Raw genomic sequence first — 17,102 nt, 5'->3', positions numbered from 1 at the left:
GGTGCTTCTTCCAATCATTGTTCATCCAATCATTGTCGTGTGTTTTTTTTCTTTTGTATGTGCGTTTCCAGGTGACGGAGGGTTTTCGTATCTTCCTCCTGATTGCGGTGTCGCTGTGCATCGTCCTCCCGCTCAGCCTCCAGCGCAATATGATGGCCTCCATCCAGTCGTTCAGCGCCATGGCTCTTATATTCTACACCGTCTTCATGTTTGTGGTGAGCGTTATCGCCCTGCCGACACACACTAACCATGGACAGTCTGGGGTTAGCACTGCAATGATGTGTGTTACCGCCAGTCTGTGGAATGACAACGCAGCTACCCGTACCCTAAACTACACATCCCATTTTGATTGGCCAATTTTCCTACCTCTATGCAGTATCTACACAATCTGTTCATGGTATTCAAAACCTGTTGGCACACATAAGTGGTAAAATTAGCGAATCAAGATTGAAGGTGAGTAGCGGGCTTTAGTTCTGTGCACACACACATCCAATTTTGATTGGCCAATCACTGACCAATTTCTTCCATCTCCATGTAGTATGTGAGTCAACAGATTGTGAGTGCTTTGAACAGCTTGTGTAGGTAAGATCTTCTACTACACGGAAGTGGTAAAGTCTCGTACACACCTTCAATTTTTACTGACCAATCACTGACCAATTTTACCCTTTCCTTGTAGTATGAGAGCTTACCTACACAATCTCTTTATAGTATTCACAATCTATTGGCCCTCCTACTACATGGAAGTGGTAACATTGGCCAATCAAAATTGTATGTTTGTCTGCACCCTTAAAGAGAACCAGAGATGAAGCACCCTCTTGTATTTTACCTTATAAATCAGTGGGAACATGACAGTAAACCCCTAATCTGCTCTTTGTTTCATTGTTCTCTGTTTAATCTGACTGTTATCACCTCTGATAAGAATCCCCGACTGAGCACTCAGTCTAGCTTAACTACGGAAAGATTATAGCTGAGTCTGTCTTCTCTGGTGTCTTTTCAATCCCTAGCCTGCCCCTTGTGGCTCTGCTATAATGACTCAGCTATAATTATTCCCTGCAAAGCCAGACTGAATGCTCAGTCCGGGATTCTTATCACAGCTGATAACAGACACTTTTAGCAGTGAGGATGAAACAGAGAGCATGGTAAGTGTTTTCTCTAATGTTCTTACTGATATATATGGTAAAATACACAAGGGTGCTTTGTCTCTGGTTCCCTTTAAGGTGCCCATAAATGGTACAATTTTTAAGAAACAACCATATTTTTCATCAGATCATTCATATTGAAAGTCAATATTGTATTTAATCGGCCCACAGTATAAACATATTTAACTTATTACATCTTAACTAGTTGCGATCATATGTATGAAATAATACACCACGCGGTACAGCAAATTTTTAAGGAAACAACTGTTAATGTGATAATTCAGGTGCAATTAAAGTGCTCCAGTACCGTACTTTATAGACCTGTAAAAACAAAACATCATCGACTAACTCGCCTACTCCGTGTTCCCATCACTGTCTTTTACGCCCTGTCAGCTCTGCTGTTCCCCCGTGTTTCTTCTTGTATTAGCTGGCATCTTCATCGCTATGGCGATGACCCGGAAATTCTTCTGGGTTACTTCCAGGTCAGCGCCATAGCGATGAAGATTGCCGGCTGATAGGAGAGGACATACAGGGGAACGGCAGAGCTGACAGGGCGGAAAAGACAGTGATGGGAACTCGGAGTAGGTGAGTTATGCAGTGATGCAGCCGCAACACTCTCCAGGCGACTGGAGCGAGGCCGCGCAGGCGCAGTGGCTTGCGACATTGAAGTCACAAAAACCGGAAGTGAGCAGTGCCGGGGGACTGGAGGATCGGCTTGTACTGGCGCGGGTGCAGGACGTCCGCGGGGGACCGGTAGAAGCCCCAGGTAAATTAAAGTGAACCTCCAGACTAAAAATCTACTCGGCAGCACTGAAAAGGCTTTGTGCTTCTTTAACAGTTTCACAGCATCAGAACTTTGTTTTTATTACTAAAGTCTCATTTTTAGCGGCATAGAAGCTAAGCTCCGCCCCATCAAAGGAATCTGCCCGGGCATTTTTCCCCTGATGCTGTGCAAAGCATGATGGGATTGCTGATGATGTTGTTCTGGTTGCTTAGCAATTGCGAGGGGTGATCAGGACACAGGAAAGTTGGAGCTGTGTCTCATGCTCCCTGTCACCTGCTTTCAACCAAAAAGATGGCTGCCCCCATGAAAAAGATGGCTGCCCTCATGAAATCACAAACATTTGCTTGTTCTTTTAAAACAGGGTGGGTGAGAGATTATATTACCTATCTATTTAAATAAACATAAATAATGTACCTTAACCACCTTAGCGGTATGGACGAGCTCAGCTCGTCCATTACCGCCAGAGGGTGCCGCTCAGGCCCTGCTGGGCCGATTTTGATGAAATAAAGAGCAGCACACGCAGCCGGCACTTTGCCAGCCGCGTGTGCTGCCCAATCGCCACCGCTCTGCGGCGATCCGCCGCGAGCAGCGGCGAAAGAGGGTCCCCCCAGCCGCCTGAGCCCTGCGCAGCCGGAACAAATAGTAGGCCAGCGCTAAGGACTGGATCGGAGGCGGCTGACGTCAGGACGTCGGCTGACGTCCATGACGTCACTCCGCTCGTCGCCATGGCGATGAAGTAAGCAAAACACGGAAGGCTGCTCATTGCGGCCTTCCGTGTTACTTTTGGCCGCCGGAGGCGATCAGAAGAACGCCTCCGGAGCGCCATCTAGTGGGCTTTCATGCAGCCAACTTTCAGTTGGCTGCATGAAATAGTTTTTTTTTTATTTAAAAAAAACCCTCATGCAGCCGCCCTGGCGATCTTAATAGAACGCCAGGGTGGTTAATAACAGTATGTTTGTTTAGGCTGAAGTTCCTCTTTAAACTTTTTGTTGTTGTTGGGCTTACAATACTCTTTTGAAATACAAGGGGGCATTCCTAGGGAGGATAACTGCCATTTCCTTCCCGCCCATACGCAATGCACTAGTCACTCGATGATTTTGGCTGACTAGAATGGGGGTACTGGACTGAGAGAATTGTGCTGTGACATATGTCACAGCAACATTCATATAGCGGCAAAAATACAAAGCAGTGATCTAAAAGAGATACAAAGAGCGCTCCATAGTGTAAAACCATAAAGTAGTTTAATATGCGCAAGTTAAAAATGTACTCACAAGATGAAAGACGTAAAAAAGCTTATAGGAAGCCTGCAGACACCTTTATCCCTCCTATAGCGTGGGCACCGCCAGGCTGTGGCCAGCAGCGTGTCGTCCGATGTTCTGGAAAGCCTCTCGCTGGTGGGGGGCGTGTCCGCTATCACGACGTGCCTCTAGCGTGATGACGCGTTTCGGCATCCCTGCCTTCGTCAGATCACGCTAGGGCACGGGGCACGAGAGTTTAAAATTGCAATGTTCCGCCCACATACGGAAATGTGTTGTGGTGGGCGGAGAGCAGTGCTAGGCTTGCATAGGGCGGAGTTCCGCCTATGTGAAAGATATAGTTAATCGTCAAATCCTAGGGGACGGCTGGGCTTGTGATATTTTTGTCCCGCCTCAGGTTGCTATGGCAGCGGCCGGGACGCTCATATGGAGGAAACTCCAGTCGTAAAAATATATATATAGAGCAGCACGCTTGCGTGCAAATGTAACCATCAACCAGGTATCTCTAGTTGAAGCTGGCATAACCTCATTGTAATGGATAACACAATTATATATACACCCATGTATGTGCATAAAAAACAGTATGATGCTCCTCCTCTTATTAACAAATTAAAAATGACAGTCAGATCTCATCAATCTCATTTGAGCAGTAATGGATGAATGCAAAAGAGGGAGGGAGGAACGGGATGGAAATATAAATTATGCAAAATACAAGCGGGATCTTCCGGGCGGGATCAAAATGATACGATCCATTGAATATAAAACTCATCCCAATATTCAGAAGTTTACCCCGTATAGATGATTGTGTTAATTTTCCTCTGCCCAGATATAGTAGCCCAAACTAGAGACCTGATATTTTACACTTGCCACTAAATCGTATCATTTTGATCCCGCCCGGAAGATCCCGCTTGTATTTTGCATAATTTATATTTCCATCCCGTTCCTCCCTCCCTCTTTTGCATTCATCCATTACTGCTCAAATGAGATTGATGAGATCTGACTGTCATTTTTAATTTGTTAATAAGAGGAGGAGCATCATACTGTTTTTTATGCACATACATGGGTGTATATATAATTGTGTTATCCATTACAATGAGGTTATCCCAGCTTCAACTAGAGATACCTGGTTGATGGTTACATTTGCACGCAAGCGTGCTGCTCTATATATATATTTTTACGACTGGAGTTTCCTCCATATGAGCGTCCCGGCCGCTGCCATAGCAACCTGAGGCGGGACAAAAATATCACAAGCCCAGCCGCCCCCTAGGATTTGACGATTAACTATATCTCTCACATAGGCGGAACTCCGCCCTATGCAAGCCTAGCACTGCTCTCCGCCCACCACAACACATTTCCGTATGTGGGCGGAACATTGCAATTTTAAACTCTCGTGCCCCGTGCCCTAGCGTGATCTGACGAAGGCAGGGATGCCGAAACGCGTCATCACGCTAGAGGCACGTCGTGATAGCGGACACGCCCCCCACCAGCGAGAGGCTTTCCAGAACATCGGACGCCACGCTGCTGGCCACAGCCTGGCGGTGCCCACGCTATAGGAGGGATAAAGGTGTCTGCAGGCTTCCTATGAGCTTTTTTACGTCTTTCATCTTGTGAGTACATTTTTAACTTGCGCATATTAAACTACTTTATGGTTTTACACTATGGAGCGCTCTTTGTATCTCTTTTAGATCACTGCTTTGTATTTTTACCCTATTGGAGAGCGGCTCCATGGTCACCATCTGATACCTAAGCGGTGTGGACAGTCTATTGGAGCGCTAGACACATCTTTTTCTATTATTCATATAGCGGCACCTAGAACAATCAAACCCTCTTTCAGTTCAAGGGTACTCGGAGACAAAAAAACAACGTTTTCTACATACCTGGTGCTTCCTCCAGCCCTGTGTGCACAGATTGCTCCCACGTCGCTCTCCTCCGTCTTCTCAGATTGCTCCCACGTCGCCGTCTTCTCCAGCTCCAGTACCGGGTCCTGTTAGTTCTGCCAGTCGTGGCCAGTCTGCGCAAGAGGAAGTGTGCTCGCTTCGCATCTCTCCGGTGGCCGCTGGAGAGATACGTAAAAGCGCACTTCCTGCTTCACTCAACAGTCCTCTAGAGACCTCAGTGATTGGGAACTGAGTGTATTCCTAGTTAGCAACACAGATAGGCAAAAATAAATAAGGGGAGTACAGCTCCAGGTCACGATACTTAAAGAGGAACTGCCGCGAAAATGTTAAAATTTAAAACACATACAAATAAGACGTTCATTTCTTCCAGAATACATTGAGCCGTACATTACTTTTTTTCCTGTGTTGCTGTCACTTACAGCAAGTATTAGAAATCTGATATTACCGACAGGTTTTGGGCTAGTCCATCTCACCATAGGGGATTCTCAGCATGGCCTTTATTGTTAATGAAGACACTCCCCTGAAAAAGATTTATACAAAGATGCTGGCCAGCCTCCCTGCTCCCTGTACACTTCTTTGGCAGTTGGACGGAGCAACTGCCATTCACTAAGTGCTTTTAAACATAAAGAAAACTCGGAGAAACCCCCCCCCCCCTTCCCCCCATGAGAAGATGGGTTAGTCCAAAATCGTAATGTCAGATTTCTACTACTTAATGTCAGTGACAGCAACATGGGAGAAAAGTCCTTTATGGCTCATTTTACTCTGGAAGAAACATACTTATTATTTGTATATGTTTACATGTATTTAAAATTTTAAGATTTTCGCGACAGAGGTCCTTTTAAGAAGAGCTGTAGTGAAAATAATGTAATGAATAAATCTGCTTTTTCCACTGGAACCCGAGCTCATCCGTGCTAGTGCCCATGTGCAAGCTGTCCACAAGCGGCTTTTCTGGGGTCCCAACTTTGGAACTGGCTGGTGAAGGAGGACGGGGGAAGCCTTTCCAGGATCCAGGGGCTTCCTCCTCCTAAGGGTGAGTACCCCATAGGGGCAGTTTTTCCCTTCAGGTACACTTTATAGCGGATCTGAACTCAGAACTTCCCCTCTGCTGTAATAGATAATCAACAGCATAATAACCTTTACAGAAAAACATTTATTTGTTACAGCTGCTACAAATCCTGCATTAAATCTTCAGTGTGTCTACTTCCTGCTTTCATGGAAGCAGACATAGGGTTAACATCCTGTGTTTACAAATTAGCAGCTCTGCCACAGCAATCAGGTGACACAGCACAGAGATCAAATTACAGTTGGAATTAGTCACAGATGAGGGAGAATTAGGCAGGCTAAACTCAGTAAATTCTCTATGTTGTCCTTCTGTGTTGTGCAAGAGTTCAGGTCCACTTTAAGTAAATGTCTGCATTAGACCTGTGCAGAGTTTGCCCTCATGTCTGCTCTCTCTCCTGTCTGCAGATTATCCTCTCCTCGTTCAAACATGGCCTCTTCAGCGGACAGTGGATGCAGCAGGTCAGTTACGCCCGCCTGGAGGGCGTTTTCCGGTGCATTCCCATCTTCGGCATGTCCTTCGCCTGCCAGTCGTAAGCATCTCCATATTGTCACAATTTGTTAATTGACATTTCTCAGCTTCTCCTGAAACATCCACACACGCACAGAGGAGATCTTTCTTTGTGAAGAACACGTCTAGGGGTTTCAATGACAGCAAACTGCGGTCAGCAGGGCTGTGTACTGTACACCCTCTACCCCTTTAAGCACACTGGCTGGTGCTGTGGCTAATGAGGATCTGGTAAGTCCTGGCAACAGGACTTTTTGCTGCCTGAGGCAAACTTGTGAGGATGCCCCCCTCCCCTCCTAAATTGGAATGGTCGCACAGCACCCAACAATTTGCACCACACGTTATCGCTGCGGTGAGCCCTCCCCAAAACACCCTCAGTATAGGTAGGTAGCCAGTTCTAGGTGCCCCAAGTGTTGTTAGTTACAGTATAGGTTAGCCAGGTACAGTTGCTCCCAGTATAGGTTGGCCAGGCACTCTCTCCGCTTCCTGTTTCTGCCTGGTGCTGTCCCCAGACTTCTGCCGCCTGAGGAAGTCGCCTCACTTGGCATCATGGACGGACCGGGTCTGCCTGGCATATGACTTGGCTTCCTGGCATGGAACCCAATGCCCCGCCCCTCACGCCCATTCTGGCCTGCCATGCCAAACTCTTCTTTTCTAAGCTTGCCCTCCGGTAATGCCATCACTTGCAGACCAGTACTGGAGTCACATACAGGGGTTGGACAAAATAATGGAAAACACCTTGAAAATCAACAAAATATATTTTAATATGGTGTAGGTCCACCTTTTGAAGCCTCAATTCTCTGAGGTATTGAATCATACAAATTATGAATTGTTTCCAAAGGAATTTTAGCCTTTTCTTCAGTTAAAACTCCCTCTAGTCCAGGCAGCGGAAATCGACTTCTTACTTGAATCTCTAATAACGACCATAAATGCTCAATAATGTTGAGGTCTGGGGATTGTGGTGGTCAGATGAGATGCTCAACTTCATTAGAATGTTCCTCGTGCCATTCTTTAACAATTCTAGCTGTATGGATTGGGGCATTATCATCTTGAAAGATGGCATTCCCCTCCAGAAACAGTTCTTGAACCATAGGATGTACTTGGTCGCCCAAAATTCCTAAATAGTCTCGGCTGTTAATTCTTCCATGAAGGGAAATCATTGGCCTGGCGGATTTCCAAGAAATAGCACCCCAGATCAGTACAGAACCACCGCCATGTTTTATGGTTGGGAGAAGGCAGTCTGGATGAAATGCTTCTTTCAGCTGTCTCCAAACGTACACTCGGCCGGAGGTCGGAAATAAGGTAAACGATCATTCGTCAGAGAAAATCAAATTTTTCCACTGCTCGAGGGACCAATTTGTGGTGGTTTCTACACCACTCTAAACGCTTTGAAACCTTTGCCTTTGAGAGCAGAGGTTTTCTAATTGCAGTTCTTCCGTGGAATCTATATTTTTGCAGCTCCCGACGAACAGTTTTTGTGGAGACTGGGTTCTGTAGGTGTTTATTCAGCTCTGAAGTGATTTTAGGAGCTGTGGTCTTGCAAGCTTTTCTAACAATTCGCTTTAGAGTCCAATGGTCTCTCTCAGACAATTTCCACTTTCGGCCACTACTGTGCTTTGCTAAGGACGTTTTTCCTTCTCTTTCAAAGGCAATCATTACTTTTGAGACAGTACCTCTTGAAATGCCAAGCATTCCGGCAGTTTCTGTTACAGTAGCGCCTGCCATACGAGCACCAACAATTTGGCCTCTTTGAAAGTCTGAGAGATCTTCCATTTTTATAACTTATAACCAACTTTGGTTTAAATATCTATAAAAAAACAATTATTTTAATTACACATATCAAATAACAAAAATAATAAACAAAACAAATTTAACATATGTCAAGTTTTGATTGCTTAAAGTGAACCAGAGACGAAGCACCTTCATGTATTTTACCATATATATCAGTTGGAACATTAGAGAAAACATCTACCCTGCTCTCTGTTTCATCCTTTACTGCTCAGCCTGCTTCTTATCAGCCATGTTAAAATCCATGACTGAGCATTCAGTCTGGCTTTGCTCAGGAATCATTATAGCTGAGTCATTATAGTAGAGCCAGAAGGGGGCAGGCTTGGGCTTGAAAAGACATCAGAGAAGAAAGGTTCAGCTATAATGATTCCTGAGAAAAGCCAGACTGAATGCTCAGTCTGGGATTTTATCAGGGCTGATAGCAAGCAAGCTGAACAGTTAAGAATGAATCAGAGAGCAGGGTAGGTGTTTTCTCTAATGTTCCCACTGATATATATGGTAGAATACATGAGGGTGCTTCGTCTCTGGTTCACATTAACCACTTGATGACTGTAGTGTTAAACCCCCCTAAAGACCAGGCACTTTTTTTCTGTATTGGGCAGTGCAGGCTTTTCAGCCTCCTGCACAGCCCAGCTAAGGAGTATGGCAATTGGACTCACCTCCTATTTTTGTCCCTAAGGGGTCATGCTGCCGGAGGGGTCCGATCGCCGAGGTCACTTTAATTTATTTTTTTCTTCAGCCTCTTAGAGGCTCTCATTGCCGCCGTCCCCCTCCCTCTTCATCCCTCCTCCCCTCTGCCTAAAGAATTGAGCAGGACGGTGATCCGTCCTGCTTTCCGCCTCTCATAGGAATCAGCCTATGAGAGGACGGCGATCGCCGATCTTGTACAGCGCTGCTGGAGACTGCAGCACTGTACGCATGTCAACAAAGGGGAGTTCTTTCCCCTTTCGTTTACAAGCAGCCTGCTAGCCGCGATAGGCGGCTAGCAGGCTTATCACTCTAATAACTCCGTTCCGTGAAGTAGCAGGGAACAATCGCGCATGCGCGCGGCAGTTCCCTGGGAAACTGCAGCCCCAGAACTTGATGCCAATTGGCATTAGGCGGTCCTGGGGCTGCCGCCGCGGCCACGCCAGCCGGTCGTAAAGTAGTTAAAACATGTTCAAAGATTATGATGCCAAAATGTTAGGTGTTTCCATTATTTTGTCCAACCCCTGTAGCTGTCACATGGGGAGGGGAGCGGGAGCTGGTAGTGGAGGATAGTGATTCTTATGTAAGGCCCAGTGCACACCGAGCGGTTTTTGGAGCGATCCGCCGGCTGCATCCGCCTGTAAAAATGCTTGGCTAATGTATTGCAACGGGATGGTGCACACCGGCGGTTTGAGGTTTTTGCCCAGCCGCAAACGCGCCTCCTGCTGCACGTTTGCAGTTTTCTGAAGCGTTTCGTCCTTAATGTAAAGTATAGGAAAAAACGCAAACCGCTCTGAAAAACGCTACTTCAGAGCGGTTTGCCAGGCGTTTTTGTTACAGAAGCTGTGTTCCTTTTTTTCTTTCTCTGCCTGAAAGAGTTAAATATCAGGTACGCAAGTGGCTGACTCAGTCCTGACTCAGACAGGAAGTGACTACAATGTGACCCTCACTGATAATAAATTCCAATTATAAAACACTTTCCTAGCAGAAAATGGCTTCTGAGAGCAAGGAAGAGATAAAAAGGGGAATTTCTTATCAGTGAAGATCACACTGTAGCCACTTCCTGTCTGAGTCAGGACTGAGTCAGCCACTTGCGTACCTGATATTTAACTCTTTCAGGCAGAGAAAGAAAAAAAGGAACACAGCATAGTTATTTGTGTGCTAGGCACTGTACATACACATGTCTATCTCATCATGTCACATGTCACTTCAGGTATCCTTTAAATCTTTCTGTACTAGAAACAATATGAGACTAATTTCTTTGCTACTAATGTTATACTCCTTAGCTGTACTACACATAGAATTCATTATCTCATAAGTTTATTTTCACTGCAGATTCCCTTTAAATCAAACCTGAAGCTGGGAAAAAACATATGATATGAATGGTATGTGTAGTATGGATAATGGTAGAACATTAGTAGCAAAGAAAAGAGTCTCATATATTTATTTTCAGTTATATAGCATTTTTTTACCCTCTTTCCTTGAAAATAAGACCTAACCTGAAAATAAAACCTAGCTGGAATTTTGAGCAAGCATGAAATATAAGCCCTACCCCAAAAATAAGCCCTAGCGGAAGTTAAAGAGTAGGAAGAGGCGATCAGCAAGCGGGGACACAGCGGTGCAGTGCTGATCAGGCACCAGTCCTGTCATCCCAGCACAGAGCAAGGTTATCAGCTGTGTGCAGAGGTGACAGGGCAGGTGCCTGATCAGTACATTGCCCAGGAGGAAGAGGCGATCAGCAAGCGGGGACACAGCGGTGCAGTGCTGATCAGGCACCAGTCCTGTCATCCCAGCACAGAGCAAGGTTATCAGCTGTGTGCAGAGGTGACAGGGCAGGTGCCTGATCAGTACATTGCCCAGGAGGAAGAGGCGATCAGCAAACGGGGACACAGCGGTGCAGTGCTGATCAGGCACCAGTCCTGTCATCCCAGCACAGAGCAATGTTATCAGCTGTGTGCAGAGGTGACAGGGCAGGTGCCTGATCAGTACATTGCCCAGGAGGAAGAGGCGATCAGCAAGCGGGGACACAGCGGTGCAGTGCTGATCAGGCACCAGTCCTGTCATCCCAGCACAGAGCAAGGTTATCAGCTGTGTGCAGAGGTGACAGGGCAGGTGCCTGATCAGTACATTGCCCAGGAGGAAGAGGCGATCAGCAAGCGGGGACACAGTGGTGCAGTGCTGATCAGGCACCAGTCCTTTCATCCCAGCACAGAGCAAGGTTATCAGCTGTATGCAGGGAAGACAGGGCAGGTGCCTGATCAGTACATTGCACAGGAGGAAGAGGCGATCAGCAAGCGGGGACACAGCGGTGCAGTGCTGATCAGGCACCAGTCCTGTCATCCCAGCACAGAGCAAGGTTATCAGCTGTATGCAGGGAAGACAGGGCAGGTGCCTGATCAGTACATTGCACAGGAGGAAGAGGCGATCAGCAAGCAGGGACACAGCGGTGCAGTGCTGATCAGGCACCAGTCCTGTCATCCCAGCACAGAGCAAGGTTATCAGCTGTGTGCAGGGGTGACAGGGCAGGTGCCTGATCAGTACATTGCACAGGAGGAAGAGGCGATCAGCAAGCAGGACACAGCGGTGCAGTGCTGATCAGGCACCAGTCCTGTCATCCCAGCACAGAGCAAGGTTATCCGCTGTGTGCAGGGGTGACAGGGCAGGTGCCTGATCAGTACATTGCCCAGGAGGAAGAGGCGATCAGCAAGCAGGGACACAGCGGTGCAGTGCTGATCAGGCACCAGTCCTGTCATCCCAGCACAGAGCAAGGTTATCAGCTGTATGCAGGGGTGACAGGGCAGGTGCCTGATCAGTACATTGTACAGGAGGAAGAGGCGATCAGCAAGCAGGACACAACAGTGCAGTGCTGATCAGGCACCAGTCCTGTCATCCCAGCACAGAGCAAGGTTGTCAGCTGTGTGCAGGGGTGACAGGGCAGGTGCCTGATCAGTACATTGCCCAGGAGGAAGATGTGGCCAGCAAGCGGGGACACAACAGTGCAGTGCAGATTGGGCACCAGTCCTGTCATCCCAGCACAGAGCAAGGTTATCAGCTGTGTGCAGGGGTGACAGGGCAGGTGCCTGATCAGTACATTGCCCAGGAGGAAGAGGCGATCAGCAAGCAGGACACAGCGGTGCAGTGCTGATCAGGCACCAGTCCTGTCATCCCAGCACAGAGCAAGGTTATCAGCTGTGTGCAGGGGTGACAGGGCAGGTGCCTGATCAGTACATTGCCCAGGAGGAAGATGTGGCCAGCAAGCAGGGACACAACAGTGCAGTGCTGATCAGGCACCAGTCCTGTCATCCCAGCACAGAGCAAGGTTATCAGCTGTGTGCAGGGGTGACAGGGCAGGTGTCTGATCAGTACATTGCCCAGGAGGAAGATGTGGCCAGCAAGCGGGACACAACAGTGCAGTGCTGATCAGGCACCAGTCCTGTCATCCCAGCACAGAGCAAGGTTATCAGCTGTGTGCGGGGGTGACAGGGCAGGTGTCTGATCAGTACATTGCCCAGGAGGAAGATGTGGCCAGCAAGCGGGACACAACAGTGCAGTGCTGATCAGGCACCAGTCCTGTCATCCCAGCACAGAGCAAGGTTATCAGCTGTGTGCAGGGGTGACAGGGCAGGTGCCTGATCAGTACATTGCACAGGAGGAAGATGTGGCCAGCAAGCGGGGACACAGCGGTGCAGTACTGATCAGGCACCAGTCCTGTCATCCCAGCACAGAGCAAGGTTATCAGCTGTGTGCGGGGGTGACAGGGCAGGTGTCTGATCAGTACATTGCCCAGGAGGAAGAGGCGATCAGCAAGCGGGGACACAGCGGTGCAGTGCTGATCAGGCACCAGTCCTGTCATCCCAGCACAGAGCAAGGTTATCAGCTGTGTGCAGGGGTGACAGGGCAGGTGCCTGATCAGTACATTGTCCAGGAGGAAGATGTGGCCAGCAAGCGGGACACAACAGTGCAGTGCTGATCAGGCACCAGTCCTGTCATCCCAGCACAGAGCAAGGTTATCAGCTGTGTGCAGGGGTGACAGGGCAGGTGTCTGATCAGTACATTGCCCAGGAGGAAGATGTGGCCAGCAAGCAGGGACACAGCGGTGCAGTGCTGATCAGGCACTGATCCTGTCATCCCAGCACAGAGCAAGGTTATCAGCTGTGTGCAGGGGTGACAGGACAGGTGCCTGATCAGTACATTGCCCAGGAGGAATATGTGGCCAGCAAGCGGGGACACAGCGGTGCAGTGCTGATCAGGCACTGATCCTGTCATCCCAGCACAGAGCAAGGTTATCAGCTGTGTGCAGGGGTGACAGGGCAGGTGCCTGATCAGTACATTGCACAGGAGGAAGAGGCGATCAGCAAGCGGGGACACTGCAGTGCTGATCAGGCACCAGTCCTGTCATCCCAGCACAGAGCAAGGTTATCAGCTGTGTGCAGGGGTGACAGGACAGGTGTCTGATCAGTACATTGCCCAGGAGGAAGATGTGGCCAGCAAGCGGGGACACAGCGGTGCAGTGCTGATCAGGCACCAGTCCTGTCATCCCAGCACAGAGCAAGGTTATCAGCTGTGTGCAGGGGTGACAGGGCAGGTGCCTGATCAGTACATTGCCCAGGAGGAAGATGTGGCCAGCAAGCGGGGACACAGCGGTGCAGTGCTGATCAGGCACCAGTCCTGTCATCCCAGCACAGAGCAAGGTTATCAGCTGTGTGCGGGGGTGACAGGGCAGGTGCCTGATCAGTTCAGTAGCATACTTTCAAATCCAGGAACAGCACAGTACAAAGAAACAGGAAATGTTCTGCTGAGAAGACACTTCCTGCAAGAAATATAAGACATCCCCTGAAAATAAGCCCTAGTGCAGCTTTTAGAGCAAAAATGTATATAGGACACTGTCTTATTTTCTGGGAAACACAGTAATAACATTGCATAATTCTGACACAGTTGCACATTTAACAGCATACTGTTTCTATGAAACAAGAAGCAGAAATAATGGTGTACGTAAGGAATCGGCGCAGGAGACTTGGGCTCCGGATACAGCAGGTATATGGCTGATCCTGCTTCTGCACAAGTCCCGGCCGTGTTAAATTATATTCCCCCTCCAGGCCGCCATTGATGGTGGGGAATGAAATAATTTGGCTTCCAGCGACTGCTGGAGGCTGAATTATTGTGTTTGATAAGTAACTTCAGCGCCGTCTTCGGACGGCGATGAAGTTTCTCACTGCTGCTCCCAAGTCTCCTGCGCTGGAAACTTTTCTGCAGTAAAACCTTATCTTAAGCGGCCTTTCTCTGTTTCTTGGCTGTTTAAAGAGAACCAGCGACTAAGCACCCTCATGTATTTTACCATATATATAAATGGGAACATGACCGTAAACACCTACTCTGCTCTTTGTTTCATCTTTCATTGCTCAGTCTTCTTGTTATCAGCTCTGATAAAATCTCCGACTGAGCATTCAGTCTGGCTTTGCCCGGAATGATTATTATAGCTGAGTCAGTTTTCTGTGATGTCTTTTCAAGCCCAAGTCTGCCCTCTTGTGGCTCTGCATACTGCTATGTATCCTCACGGCAGGAAAGCAGAGCCAGGAGGGGGCGGGCTTGGGCTTGAAAAGACATCACAGAAGACTGACTCGGCTATAATCACTCCGGGGCAAAGCCAGACTGAATGCTCAGTTGGGGATTCTACACATACAATTCATTATATCCTAAGTTTATTTTCACTTTTGGTTTGCTGTTAAAACTTGTCTGAGGAACTCTTCACACAAGTACGCATACACTGCCTCTCCTTATTTCTAAGTGAATGACTGTGCTGCTGTATGTGCAGAATCATTCACTGAAGTCAGTCCAATGTCAGCAATCATTCATAACCATTTGTACTTCTGTAGTGAAAATAACATAATGAATAGAATTGTGGTTTTTTTTTTTTTTTTTTTACGGTATTCATTTATAGATGTTTGTTTGCTCATTTTAAAATCTTTCCTCTCCCTGGTTTACATTCTGAAATTTATCACAAGTGGTGACATCTTTAGTCCTGCCGGGTGATCTCTGCCAAATGTTTGTTTTCTGTGCGCTCTAAATCCAGCAGATAAAGGCAAGGAGTAGTTTATTGAACGATGTATCCAAATACACCTAAAATCACATGGCTAATCCATTTGTTTGATGTCATTAGGCGATATGGGATTGTAGCGGTATTACCTTCTTTCTAATTCTACAATATGTCACTACAGTGCCTCTTTAATTCACAGGCTTTCCAGTAAACACCCCACTCCCCTCATGCTCTCTTCAGTTACAAAATCAGGAAATAAAATGTTTAGTTTTTTTCTTTGGTGATGATTAAAAGTGATGTGGAATTTGTGACCTGGTTCGGCAGGTGCACCTATCATATGTATCGTATACCTGCGGATGTACAATACGAGCCCTCTGTGATCTGGGCTCGCGGTTGCACATATACCCGCCAATGTACAATATGAGCCCTCTGTGACCTGGGCCGCCGGTTGCACATATACCTGCGGACGTACAATACGAGTCCTCTGTGACCTGGGCTGGCGGTTGCACATAAACCCGCGGATGTACAATACGAGGCCTCTGTGGCCTGGGCCGGCGGTTGCACATACACCTGTGGGTGTACAATACGAGCCCCCTGTGACCTGGGCCAGCGGTTGCACATATACCCGCGGATGTACCTTACGAGCCCTCTGTGGCCTGGGCCGGCGGTTGCACATATACCCGCGTATGTACAATACGAGCCCCCTGTGACCTGGGCCGGCGGTTGCACATATACCTGCGGATGTACAATACGAGTCCTCTGTGGCCTGGGCTGGCGGTTGCACATAAACCCGCGGATGTACAATACGAGGCCTCTGTGGCCTGGGCCGGCGGTTGCACATACACCTGTGGGTGTACAATACGAGCCCCCTGTGACCTGGGCCGGCGGTTGCACATATACCCGCGTATGTACAATACGAGCCCCCTGTGACCTGGGGCGGCGGTTGCACATATACCTGCGGATGTACAATACGAGCCCTCTGTGGCCTGGGCCGGCGGTTGCACATATACCCGCGGATGTACAATACGAGCCCTCTGTGACCTGGGCCGGCGGTTGCACATATACCCGCGGATGTACAATACGAGCCCTCTGTGATCTGGGCCGGCGGTTGCGCATATACCCGCGGATGTATAATACGAGTCCTCTGTGGCCTGGGCCGGTGGTTGCACATATACCCGCGGATGAACAATACGAGCCCTCTGTGGCCTGGGCCGGCGGTTGCACATATACCCGCGGATGTACAATACGAGCCCTCTGTGGCCTGGGCCGGCGGTTGCACATATACCCGCGGATGTACAATACGAGCCCTCTGTGACCTGGGCCGGCGGTTGCACATATACCCGCGGATGTACAATACGAGCCCTCTGTGGCCTGGGCCGGCGGTTGCACATACACCTGCGCATGTACAATACGAGCCCCCTGTGACCTGGGCCAGCGGTTGCACATATACCTGCAGATGTACAATACGAACCCACTGTGGCCTGGGCCGGCGGTTGCACATACACCTGTGGGTGTACAATACGAGTCCTCTGTGACCTGGGCCGGCGGTTGCACATACACCTGTGGGTGTACAATACGAGGCCTCTGTGGCCTGGGCCGGCGGTTGCACATGTACCCGCGGATGTACAATACGAGCCCCCTGTGACATGGGCCGGCGGTTGCACATATACCCGCGGATGTACACTGCGATCCTCCTGTGGCCTGGGCTGGCGGTTGCACATATACCCGCGGATGTACAATACAAGCCCTCTTTGACTTGGGCCGGCGGTTGCATATATACCCACGGATGTACAATATGAGCCCTCTGTGGCCTGGGCCAGCGGTTGCACATATACCCGCGGATGTACAATACGAGACCTCTGTGACCTGGGCTGGCGGTTGCACATAAAACCGCGGATGTACAATACGAGGCCTCTGTGACCTGGGCTGGCGGTTGCACATATACCCGC

At 48.6% G+C, this 17,102-nt stretch overlaps 1 protein-coding gene across 2 annotated transcripts in view; it reads left to right on the top strand.

Moving 5' to 3' along the window:
• The window catches only part of SLC38A10 (solute carrier family 38 member 10), a 124,881-nt gene that overhangs the window by 34,769 nt on the left and 73,010 nt on the right, over positions 1-17,102 (top strand). For both annotated transcript variants that reach the window (XM_068263016.1, XM_068263015.1), the window contains exons 5-6: positions 72-215; positions 6,545-6,669. In XM_068263016.1, the coding sequence (XP_068119117.1) occupies positions 72-215; positions 6,545-6,669 (269 nt within the window). The remainder of the gene's footprint in view (positions 1-71; positions 216-6,544; positions 6,670-17,102) is intronic.

Source organism: Hyperolius riggenbachi, chromosome 12, assembly GCF_040937935.1.
Source record: "Hyperolius riggenbachi isolate aHypRig1 chromosome 12, aHypRig1.pri, whole genome shotgun sequence".
Lineage (NCBI taxonomy): Eukaryota > Metazoa > Chordata > Amphibia > Anura > Hyperoliidae > Hyperolius > Hyperolius riggenbachi.
This window is presented reverse-complemented; position numbering and strand designations above follow the sequence as displayed.